Here is an 11,930-nt window from a genome sequence, read left to right as displayed (position 1 = left end):
TTTCAAGCGATTTGAAGAATATGAGAAGTAAATAAAATATATGATATTATATTTGTTCACATCAAGGAAAAAATATATATATAGTTTTTAATACTAGAAAAATATATTGTGGCTTATTTTTGCTCTTATAACCATAGAAAATAAAGCTTGACAGAGGATCTTTGGTTGGCTGGGAATGGGTTGAAATTTCTTTTAAATGATGATTTAGTGGGAGACTTTGTGTTCTTCTATGTTGCTTGTCTGATGAGTAATTGGACACTGTTTTAAGGTAGTATTAAAATGATTTTAATTTAATTTCCAACATTTTAAAAACAGATTTTATGCTAGAAAATAATTCAGATCTTCAGTACCATGCTGGAGCTCACCACTGCTCGGGGCCACGCCTGCCTCCTGTGGGCTCTGCCACTCCACCTCAAAGTCTTCTTTCGTCTCTTCCTGTCCACCCTGATCATTTGATTCCTTGCAGCCTCCCTGCTCAGCCTCAGCTGCCTTAACGCTTCTGTGGTACTAGAACTGCAGTTCTATTGGAGGGTGCCATGGTTTGTACTAGAGAAGCAATATGCTTGATTCTAGAAGGAAGGCAGTGCTGCTACAGGCCCTTGCTAGTGTAACTGACAGCCTCTGGCCCCCTGGGCATCACCATATACATCCCCCTGCTCATCTACTCTCCTCCTTCCAGGGCAACACTTGCCATCAGTGTCGGCAGAAGACCACTGACACCAAGACTGTGTGTCGGAACCAGGGCTGTGGCGGAGTGAGGGGACAGTTCTGTGGGCCGTGCCTGCGGAACCGCTATGGCGAGGATGTGAGATCTGCTCTGCTGGACCCGGTAGGAACGGGGTTTGCGTTTCTTAGAGGTTGTATTGCTGACAGGGAGCAAGCTAAGAATGGGGCTCCTTGAGTCCTTTATTTGGGACCTGTGGCTTCCAGCTGTGGTTTCTGTGGAGCCCTCCCCACCCTCCTTCTCTTCCTTTGTCTTAAGACGGAGAAATGAAAAATAAGAGTTTTTTTGGCAATAGAGCAAGCTGACCAAGGGATAGGAGAAGAGTTTGTCGTTTTCCACCGTCAGAGCAAAGCTTTCTTACAGTTTTCTGGTGTGGTAGGAGTTACTCTCTATGCCATTCCTGGCCACGAGCATTCTGCGTGCCTGGCACTGTTCTAAGCTTCTCCCGGCTGTTAATTTATGTAACCTTATGAACAGATAAAACCTCTCTCTGCCTCAGTTCCCTCTGTAATGAGATAATAGTGACGTGGTTAGTAAGATTGATCTTGAACCTGGGCAGTGTGTCTCTGAGTTCGAGCTCTTAACCACTGCACTGTACGATGTCTTAGCTAGCAGTCATGGGGTAAATAGACTGTCTTCAATTTACAGACAAGTATAACCTACTACTCAGGTTGAGTGATTTGACAATGATCACACATGGGATGTGGAAGACCTAGGTCTTGCTGATTTTTCTGAAACCATGTGCTGCTCCTAAAACCAGGACTGACTTCATGGGCAGGTGAGCTCTGTAGTTGCAAAAGGCCGTGTAATTGGTTTAATGCTTTGTCACTGCCTTGAAATTCTTAATTTTTAGACAAGCGCATTCTCATTTTGCACTGGGTCCTGCAAATTATGGAGCTAGCCCTGCCTGAAACCAGTGTGTTTGTGTTTTTCCATGTGTGACATCGGGGTGGGGGGATCAGCCTTTGTGAAATCTGTGAAATGACGGCAAAGCACTAGAGAATGCTTTTTATACATGGTGCGGAGTGCTTGTGAATTTTCTCCAGGCTTCACTCTGTGACATATGCTAAAAGATAGCATTGATTTGAAATTGGAGGAGAGGCCAGCTGAATCAGGCTGGATGAGAACCTCACCTTTGCCAGGGCTTGTACCGTAGTGGGGACATTTCTACCATCATGTCTTTCTTAGGATTGGATGTGTCCTCCTTGCCGTGGGATCTGCAATTGCAGCTACTGTCGGAAGCGTGATGGTCGCTGTGCCACAGGGATCCTCATTCATTTGGCCAAGTTTTACGGTTACAATAATGTTAAGGAATATCTGGAGAGGTAAGTAAGTCTTGCCTGGAGGTTGTAACCTCAGGGTCCGGCATGGGAGACCATCCAGGCAGGTGGCTGTTGCCTTGTTTCATGGCTGATTTATAGAAACCACCTCGAATGCCATCCATTCCATGTCCATTTTCATTGGAAACACTCAGTGTTGATACTTCTCCTACTAGGAACTTTCTTCCTTGGCTAGAATTATCAGTTGTCTGCTACCAAAATTTTCCCCTTATGGTGTGAAACAGAAGTGGGAGGAATTATACAAGGAAGGTTGAAAGGCAGCTGCAAAGACTGAAGCGCAAAGGCATCCACAGCCCTAGTGAGCAGAGTGGAAAGGTTCAGGCAATGTGCATTCAAACAAAATAAACCCAGCCAGTTGTCATCGACTCCTGGAGACCCCACGTGTGTCAAAGAGAACTATGCCTCACGGGGTTTTTCACTGGCTGATTTGTGGACTTGCCAGGCCTTTCTTCCAGTGCACCTGGGTGGACTTGAACTGCCTACTTTTCGCTTAGCAGAGTGTATTAACTGTTTCCACTACTCAGGGACTCTCATATGCACTCAGGACATGGGTTATCTCAACCTAGGGACAAGGAGAGAGAATAGTGGCATACAAGTTTTAAACTTACATAATAAACTGTAAAGTATGGTTTTGGACTATGGTAGTGGGGTGGGTCCCCATGAGGCCTGCAGGGTGTATACTGCATTAAGGAGTTGGGACTGACGAGCATCAGAAGACCTCAGTTCTGGCTTTTATACTTTGGGAGTTGTATCTCTAGCTTAGAATGCTGCTTTGTATTTGCCTCTGTCTGACAACATTGTTCATCTGCTTCTGTTTCTCAGCTTACAAAAGCAGCTGGTAGAAGACAATTAAAAGGAAAGAGGAACCCAGTCATAGATTACTCCAGAAAGACTCATCCTGCCACTTGTGCCTAAGAAGTCCTATGGTTGGGTTTTTATACGGAAATTCTTTGTAGAGCATGTGTTTCAAAAGATTTCTCAGGAAAAGAGCTAAGCAGAGGAATCTATATACATGTCTATAGACATGTATATGCATACCTGTTTGTATATTGCATTGTTAAAAAGTATTTACCTATGAAAAATGCACAGTTGAAATGGGGTGGAGTGAAAATCCGGGTAAGTTACAGAGAATACATTGTGTAAGCAGCTCTCATTTAACTGTCTATGTTGCCTTGATCTTTTACTTCCCAGTCTAACTCTAGACCCACTTTTTTACAGGGATTATATACTCTTTAGTTTATCTTATATAATAGTGATCATAGTCTTGAACCACTCTGCTGTGGGCCACTGGAAATTTATACTGAAGAACTTTCCCCTAAATTACAAAGTGCAATTAACCACAGAACTCTAGAGTGCTAGAGTTTTTTTTATTAAAACTTGAATGAACAAAAGTGTATCATTATGCTATAGACACTGGAAGCTCAGAGCGCTGCTGGCCAGCAGGAGCATCCACCTCTTCATCCAAGACTTGTCTTTGTCCTGGGGCCAGCTGCTGCTATGCTTGAAAAGAATCTAAGGGCTAATTTTTAATTTAAAGATTTTGCTATTCACTATCTCTACAAGCACTAAAGTCCCACTTAATGACTAATGATGGGGCCTTCCAGCCACATTGCTTTTTGAGGCTGTGTGCGTGTTCAGTGGAACCCTGAAGAGACCCTGTATTTTGTTGAGGGGCACTTGGGATGAACATAGCTTCTGAATAGGTTTCCAGTATTTTTCGACGTTTTCTCCTTTCTCTTTTTTTCTACCCTTTAAGGATGATGTTTAAAAAAATTAGTGCACGTGTAAGTTACTAAAAAAGTACATAAGCTGGGATGGTTGATGTTCAGTAGACTAATGTGCAGGTGAACAGTGCACGGTGAAGCCCCTCCGTGCACTCTGGCAGAGGACAGTCCCAGCGTGAAGACCACTTACTTACGCTTCAAGCAGCAGAGCCACACCTGCCAGAACCCATTTTGCAGTCTTCTCTTTCTTCTTCAACCTGAAGGTCCAGACGTAGTTGGGGCCCCTTGTTTTGGTTTTGTACACAGGGCACTCATAGGTATGTTTGGTTTCTTGTCTGTCCACGGGTATGGCTTTTGCAAAGATGACCGGCATCACGGATGTCAGCTCCTTGAGGCGGGCTTCGGCAATGGTTCCTGACTGCACGTCCCACCTAGCACCTACAGCAAAACAAACACCGGGGTTGCAACTGTAACTGTATGGTATGCTGATATGATCTAATTGTTTCAGGCAATAAATGTTCCAGTTTTGTCACGTTATTGTTTGTTGGCAGTCTTTCCTGAACTGGCCTGTGTCTGAGAAATGAGGGAGGCTGACAGCTGTGCTCAGAGGCCATTTATAAATTGGAAGCATGTCTTAACAACAGTTGAATTAACAATTTAAAAAATAGAATTTTGACTAGACAGTACCAGAGCACGCACATTCCCTCCTGACCACTCTTTTTATTTTCTTACACCAAGTTGAAGTCACTTATTTATTTCCCCTGCCCAGGCTTTAAACATTTGAACTTTTGTGGCACTTGCTTTAAAGTGGAAAAAGGGAGCGTCTTCGTAAGGGCTGGCATAGCATTTCTGAAACTAGGAAGTATCCTGCAGAATAAATAATACCCTGTGGTGAAATAAATTCGGAAAATTCTGCCTACCCTAGTCCCGTCTTAGAGGTTCATAATGGCATCTTAAGAGCTTGTAGAAATCTTGTAGTAAAGCGCTAGATTGCCTAAAGTGAATTTACTGTTTGTACAAAGCAAAAAAAAAAATTTGAGTATATTGAAAAGCAAAATAATTAAATTCTACATTTAAGTGTTAAATTATCCTGTGGCATTAACACCAAATTTATGTGCAAATTTAAGTGACAGCCACTGCCCCAAATGCATCAAAATTTGGTTCATCCTGGACATACTTACTGGCATTTAAATTGTTAGAAAGAGGCAGAAATTAGATAAGTAACCTCTGGCGTAAGGTCACTGTATGAGTGAGTGGAGACCAAGAAACTGCAGATAAGCAAAGGGGAAACACCAGTTTAAGCCTGATTCATAAACATCCTTGATAAACCACCCCTGCTCTCCTTGGGGTGCCTTACCTTCCATTAGGAGCCCATGAAGGTACGCGCCTTCCCTTGGAGGATGGCCGTAATCTTCCTTAGTCTTTTTGGTAACATCAACAGTCAAGCATGTTTTATCCAGTGGCCATTCATTTTTTCGGGCCGTGGTCTGCATGATTGCTTTGGGAGGAAAGGAACAAGAATTGAGTAAGATTTAAAAAAAAAAAAAATAGATTCCCGGGAGCCATCAATAAGCTGAGGAGGGCTTTTCCACAGGACATTTTAGGTTCTTGGGGATTTACATATGCTACACTAGGACAAGGGTTGGCAGACTATAACCCATGGGCCAACCTCTCCGTTTCTGTAAAGTTTTACTGGAATGCTGCCATGCCCATTTGTTTGCTTAGTGTCTATGGCTGCTTTTGTGATACAGAGTGGAGTAGTTGGAACAATGACAGTGTGGCCCGTAATGCTAAATTATTTACTATCTGGCCCTTTACATAAACTTTACTCACCTCTGTACTAGAGTGAGCCACGTCCCACACTACCCTACCCCACTGTGCTGCTGGGGCCTCCTTTCCTGGTGCTGCCACTTTTTCACCTGACATTGTAACTCCCATAGTTGCCAGTGTTGTTCCTAATCCCTTTTCTGTAATGGCCGTCGCACAGTTGGTGAGCAGGGAGTGGAGAAGCAATCACGTAAAGCTGGGCAGAACTTGTGCCAGAGGTGTGGTCTGCCAGCACCAGGGTCTGCCCTTCCTCAGCCCTTACCTGTTAAGAAGGATTGTGGGTTGAAGAACCCGGAGAGCCACACCACGGCTGGAAGGACAAGGTCTTGTGTCCAAGTATCCAGTTCTCGGCATCGTAAAAGGAGGTCATTAAACCTGGTCAATAGAAAAACCAAACCAAACCCATTGCTGTGGTCAATTCTGACTCATAGCAACACTATAGGACAGAGTAGAACTGCCCCATATGGTTTTCTAGGCTGTAATCTTTATAGAAGCAGACTGCCACATCTTTCTCTTGTACAACGGCTGTTGAGCTTGAACTGCCCACCTTTTAGTTAGCAGCCAAGTGCTTAACCACTGTGCCGTCGGGGCTTCTGATTAATAGAAGGTAGGAAGACATAATTTTCCAATAAGATTACATCAACTCTGGGGAAAGGGGGAGGAGGTGGAGAAATACATCACTGATAACCAGTAAAATTGTTACCTGATGATTTGTAGGACACTGTTCCTTTAAAGGGCTAGTTTTCTGGGTTTTTTTTTTTTTTTTTTGAGATTTTTATACCTGTATATCTTAAAGCTATTACCACAAATGGCAAGAAACACTAGAAAGTATGGAAAGTTAGTCTTCATTTATTCAAGAACTATTTAGATCCTTCTAGTGAAATATGGTGACTACAAAGTTGAATCAGTCTGACAGGCACCTACATAGAGGTAGTATATGTGTAGTGGGAACCCAGGAAGGAATACCATGTCTAAAGTCAGGAGGGAAGGGCTGTGAGCATGGTTACAAGACCAGAGTTGCCAGAAGTAGTAGTAACCAGAGGGAACAGTACGGACAGAAGTAGTAGAACATATGACAATAGTTTTCCCACATGCAATAATCATCTATAAGGGGGAACCCCAAACCAAATCCATTGCTGTCGATTCTGACTCAGCCACCCTATAGGACAGAGTGGAACTGCTTCATAGGGTTTCCAAGGCTTAAATCTTTATAGAAGCAGACCCACATCTTTCTCCCATGGAGCGGCTCATGGGTTTAAACCACCAACCTTTGGGTTTGCAGCCAACCTCTTAACTACTGCGTCACCAGGGCTCCTTATAAGGGGAAAAGTAAAGGTGATTAAGGAAAACAACAATCTACCATCCATTGCATGCCTGTGGTTTGAGAAACACTAGTGTTTATATGCATGTTCTCTCATTTAATCCTCACAAACTTCCAAGGTAGGAAGTATCTGCAGTTTACCTATGAGGAAGCTTGTTCATGGAGGCTAAGGAGAAATGAATAATTTTGATAAAATTAGGAGATATGTCAAACCTTCAAATGTAGGGTTAAAAGGTGCTAAAAGCAGTGGAGAATGGGACCAGGAATACTGCATGAAGCACAGAGAGGAGAGCCCCAACTATACCTCTGCATGAAAGCTGGCAAAGTAATTCTCCAAGTGAGAGCACTTGGGCTAGCAGTAATGCTTTCTGGGACTTGATTTGGTTCAAAGAAGAAAAGGAAGCAGGGTTTAATCACTGAAAAACCACCACTCAGGAAACGCCTGAGATATCTGGCTGACGCTGGATGGGGAAGAAGGAAAGGCTATAAAAAATGTACACATTCAAACTTGGGTCACCACAAGGAAAATTCCTGCTCGCTTAGAACGTGGCCCTGGCACATTTTAAATTCTTGCAAATAGCTGTTCTAGGAAAAATCTATTTGAAGATTTAAAAAAAAAAAAAAAAAAGCATATGTTATACACAGCGATAATACAAAGGAAAAAGGCCAAGAACAGGAAAAACGATAGAAAAATAACCTCAATATGTTGCCACAAAGAGGAAAAACACTGCAGCCAAATAATTTTCAACAAGTTAAAACTTAAGTAAAAGGACTGCCTGTATGAACATGGCTTGGAAATAGAAGAGATCAAGTAAAAGAAAGGAAATTAAACTAGATCATCTCAGGGAAGAAGTAGAAAAACTACAGAAATAAAAGCAAAGAAAAGTAGCATAAGGAAGAACAACAAGAAGGAAATGGAAATTCATAAAGGATTAGTGTGAAAATGATAAGCTGAAATGAAATGTTTAATAAAATTCTGGAAAATCTGACTGCTTTCCTAAGACACACATTTGAATTTGTATACTGATTGAAGGGGCATACTGTGTTCCAAGGAAAATTGGCACAGAATAATCAATACCAAGATATATCTTAATAATAATAGAAGATATAAATTGTCTAGTCAGCCAGGCAAAACCATGAAGCCATTTATAAAGGGAAAAAAATGCTAGCTTTAATCTTCTCCACATCAGCATCTGACGAGAACAGTGATGCTTACAAAGTCCTACCTAATGAATGTGTTAAAAATTTTTATAACCAGCCAAACTTTCATTCAAGTGTAAAGACAATGAGCTATATGGCATGACAAACAGGCAAACCCAAGAAAGAGGGTTTAAAACCTGGGAATAAAGAAAGAGTCCATTTTTTAGATTCCTTTATATTTTTAAGTATGCTTAAAGTCCTCAGAGAAACGAAAATAAACACAAAAACAGGAAATTTTGAAACTAGGTTAGGTACTCCCCCCTGCAATATACATAACTTGGAACTGAAAATTGTGGACAATAAAATTATTTAAAATTAGAGAGAGTAGACTGGAAACAGTTGATGATGTAATGAAGATGATCAACCAGAATCAGCAGAGACACACAGATTGAAAATATGAGAGAAGTTAAGGTATATAAATACAGATAATGAAGAGAATAGGGGGAGAGGAATGATATTCAGAGCAATAAGGGCTGAAAAAATTTTCAGAATAGAAGCAACAGATGGCTATCATTTAAAACAGCACATAGAACCAAGTGAGAAGCATTTTTTACAAATCCACACCTAAAAATTGTAGATCAAGAGTAAAGAGAAAAACCTTAAAAATTTCTCAGAGCAAGAAAATAAATTACTTAGGATGGAATGAGAAGCACATTAAGAACAGTCATCAGCTACAATAAATGTTACAAGACAATGGAGTTATAAATCAAAGTTCTGAGGGGGAAATAATGGCTGTATACTAGAATTCTACATCCAAGTAAACTCATTCAAGAGTGTGAGCAGACATAGGGTTTTCAATGGCTGATTTTTCCAAAGTAGATCTCCAGTCCTTTCCTTCAAGGTGGCTATGGGTAGACTCAAACCAGCAAACTTTTGGTTAGCAGCCAAACTCATTAACCATTTGTACCACCCAGGGACTCACATTATCTGATTTTAGGAGTTAGTAAAAAGCTACAGTAATCAAATCAGTGTGGTGTTTGTGAAGGGATAGCTTTGTATCAGTGGAATAGAACAGAGTCTAGAAAAGAGAACCACACAAATATGGCTGATTTTTGAACACCATGCAAACAAAATTCAGTGGACAAATGATAGTCTCCACAATTAGCGTTGGAGCAATTGTATATCCCTATGCAAAATTGAGCTGAAAATATAAAATGGGTGCCACCACAGCCAGAGAGCGACTGGCCTGCTGCAGCCCCAGGTCTACCCTGCCACCACCCACTGGTTTCTGCTGTGATGCCATTCCCCCCCCCCCCTTCTCCCTTCCACCTGGCCCGTTTGCCACCTTCACCACTTCCTGCTGAACCACCTAACATGCCACTGTGGCTAGAGAGCCACTAGCCTGCCACTGCCTCGGGTTGGCCACGTCCACACCCACTGGCTCCCGCTGTGATACCATTTTTTCCCCTTTCTCTTTGTCCCTCCCACTTAGCCCCAAAGGTCAGCTCCCCCATTCCCACCGAGCGCCCAATGTGCTGTTGCAGCTAGAGAGCCACGCCTGCCACTGCCCTAGGTCCACCCCACCCCCACATGCCAACTCCCACCATGCCATTTTTTTCCCCTTCCTCCCACCTAGGTCTGGATGCCACCTCCCTCCCCTTTCCCACCAGCCCATGCCACGCTGCTGTGGAAAGTGCATACCTAGCACTCTGGCCCACTGCTGAACAGGGTCTGCACTGCCACTCCCCCCCACCATTCAACCAGCTGCTGAATGGAGGGAAGCGAGTCCATACTATTCCCCATCTGACAACCCCACCCATCTGGCAAGGGGCTGTGAATGCTCCCACACCCCTGGACCAATATCAGGAGGCACACTGTACCCGCCCAGTCTGCTGTCAGCTACCTTGACAAATAGCAGAGAGGGCTCACTCTGCCTGCTGCTGCCCGGCCCACCCTGACAAGGTGGTGAGAGCTATCATGCTCACAGATAAGCAAGCAGCAAAGTACACCCGGCCAGCCTGCCCTGACATATCAAAACAAACAACAACAAAAAAAAAAAACAGGAACAAAACATACATACAATCAATAGACAGAATAATGCCTTAATGTCTTGGAGACAGCAGACAATATCAAAACATAAAAGAGCAGGACAAGATGGCTCCAGCAAATGACAAAAATAAAGAATCAGATGACCATCCAGTAGAAGCAAAGGCAGTGGAACTTCCTGATATGGAATTCAAAAGACTAATATTTAGGGCTCTCCAAGAGATTAGGAAAGAGATGAAGGAAAACATAGGCAAAACCAATGAAAACTTAGCCAAAATTAAGGAAAACACAGAACAACAGAACAATTCAGGAAAATGGTATAAGAACAAAACATCAAAATAAATAATTAGAAATCATACAAAAAACAGCAATTAGAAATTCAAAAGATAAAAAAAAAATTCAGAAGTGGACAACTCAATAGAAAGCTTTAGGAGCAAATTTGAAACAATGGAAGAATAAGCGAGATTGAAGACAAATCCACGGCTGCTACTTTGAGTAAAAATTAGAGAAAAGAATGAACAAAAATGAAGAAAACCTAAGAATTAAGTGAGACACAATCAGGAGGAAAAATCTGCACATGATCGGAGTTCCAGAACACAGAAAAAAATGGAAAACAGAGAAGACTGTTGAAGATTTGCTGGCAGAAAACCTCCCAAACACTGTGAAAGACAAAAAGCTGACCATCCAAGATGCTCTACAAACCCCATATAGGAAAGTCACCAGGACATATTATAATCACACTTGCCAACACCAAAGACAAAGAATCCTGAGAACAGCTTGAGAACAATGAAAAGTCACATACAAAGAAGAAACAGTAAGACTATGATCTGATTACTCGGCAGAAACTATGCAGGAAAGAAGGCAATGGAATGATATATATAAAACCCTGAAAGAAAAAAAAAACAAAACTGCCAACCAAGAATAATATATCCTGCAAAATTCTCTCTCAAATAAGATGATGAAATTAGCCAATGTTCAGCTACACAAATTAAGGGAACTCATAAAAAGCAAACCAAACTTATGAGTAATATTAAATGGAGTCCTTCATTTGGATAGAGAACCAACAACATCAGAGAACAACCGGAGTTTATGACACAGGACAGCATAAGCCAGCTACCAACGTAAAGAACTCTCAATAATAAAACAAACTAAAATACTTAAAACAGGGGAACAGAGATGTCAATCTGTAAGTGACAATGTCAAATCAATAAAAGGGTGAATAAATGGTGTAGGTACAGAACTTTCAAATGGAGAGGAAGTCACGGTGATATCAAGTAGTAAAAGACTGGTTCAAACTTTATTACTATATTATTTTATCCCATACAAACATTTATACATACATTGTTATGTGACTCTAATTGCCCTCCTTATACTGTAACAGCACACTCCTCCTTTCCACCCGACTTCCCATGTCCATTCAACCAGCTCCTAACCCTCTCTGCGTTCCAGTCTCACCTCCACGCATAAGCTGCCTGTTTAGTCTCTTCTATCTACTTGAGCTAAGAGGCGCACTCCTCACGAGTATCACTTTATGTCCCATAGTCCAGTCCAGACCCTGTCTGAAGAGCTGGCCTGGAAATTGTTTTAGTTCTGGGCTGATAGAGAATCCAGGAGTTCCATGCTTTCCGGGGTTCCTCCAGTCTCAGTCAGACCATTAAGTCTGGTCTTCTTACTAGAGTTTGAGTTCTGCACCCCACCTTTCTCCTGCTCCATCAGGGACTCTGTTGTGTTCCCTGTCAGGGCGGTCATTGGTGGTAGCTGGGCACTATCTAGTGCTTCTGGTCTCAGGCTGATAAAGTCTCCTGTTT

General features: G+C 42.2%; 2 protein-coding genes across 3 annotated transcripts in view; one reads left to right on the top strand and one right to left on the bottom strand.

Annotated features, from left to right (window-relative positions):
- Positions 1 to 3,957, top strand: part of CDCA7L (cell division cycle associated 7 like) — a 44,615-nt gene extending 40,658 nt beyond the window's left edge. Inside the window, exons 8-10 of one of the 2 annotated variants that reach the window (XM_023732309.1) lie at positions 680 to 829; positions 1,913 to 2,049; positions 2,887 to 3,957. In XM_023732309.1, coding sequence (XP_023588077.1) covers positions 680 to 829; positions 1,913 to 2,049; positions 2,887 to 2,917 — 318 coding nt within the window. In that variant the 3' untranslated portion in view covers positions 2,918 to 3,957. The remainder of the gene's footprint in view (positions 1 to 679; positions 830 to 1,912; positions 2,050 to 2,886) is intronic. The other variant, XM_004377442.2, reaches the window with a different exon arrangement.
- An 8-nt stretch (positions 3,958 to 3,965) lies between these two features.
- The window catches only part of LOC101351062 (dynein heavy chain 11, axonemal), a 334,378-nt gene continuing 326,413 nt past the window's right edge, over positions 3,966 to 11,930 (bottom strand). The window contains exons 74-76 of the mRNA XM_023732310.1: positions 5,878 to 5,990; positions 5,146 to 5,286; positions 3,966 to 4,226 (exon numbers count right to left, since the gene is read on the bottom strand). Of these exons, the coding sequence (XP_023588078.1) occupies positions 3,979 to 4,226; positions 5,146 to 5,286; positions 5,878 to 5,990 (502 nt within the window). The 3' untranslated portion in view covers positions 3,966 to 3,978. The remainder of the gene's footprint in view (positions 4,227 to 5,145; positions 5,287 to 5,877; positions 5,991 to 11,930) is intronic.

This window comes from Trichechus manatus, unplaced genomic scaffold (assembly GCF_000243295.1).
Source record: "Trichechus manatus latirostris isolate Lorelei unplaced genomic scaffold, TriManLat1.0 scaffold00050, whole genome shotgun sequence".
Classification (NCBI taxonomy): domain Eukaryota; kingdom Metazoa; phylum Chordata; class Mammalia; order Sirenia; family Trichechidae; genus Trichechus; species Trichechus manatus.
The sequence above is the reverse complement of the archived record's forward strand: the minus strand, read 5'-3'. Positions and strand labels throughout refer to the sequence as shown.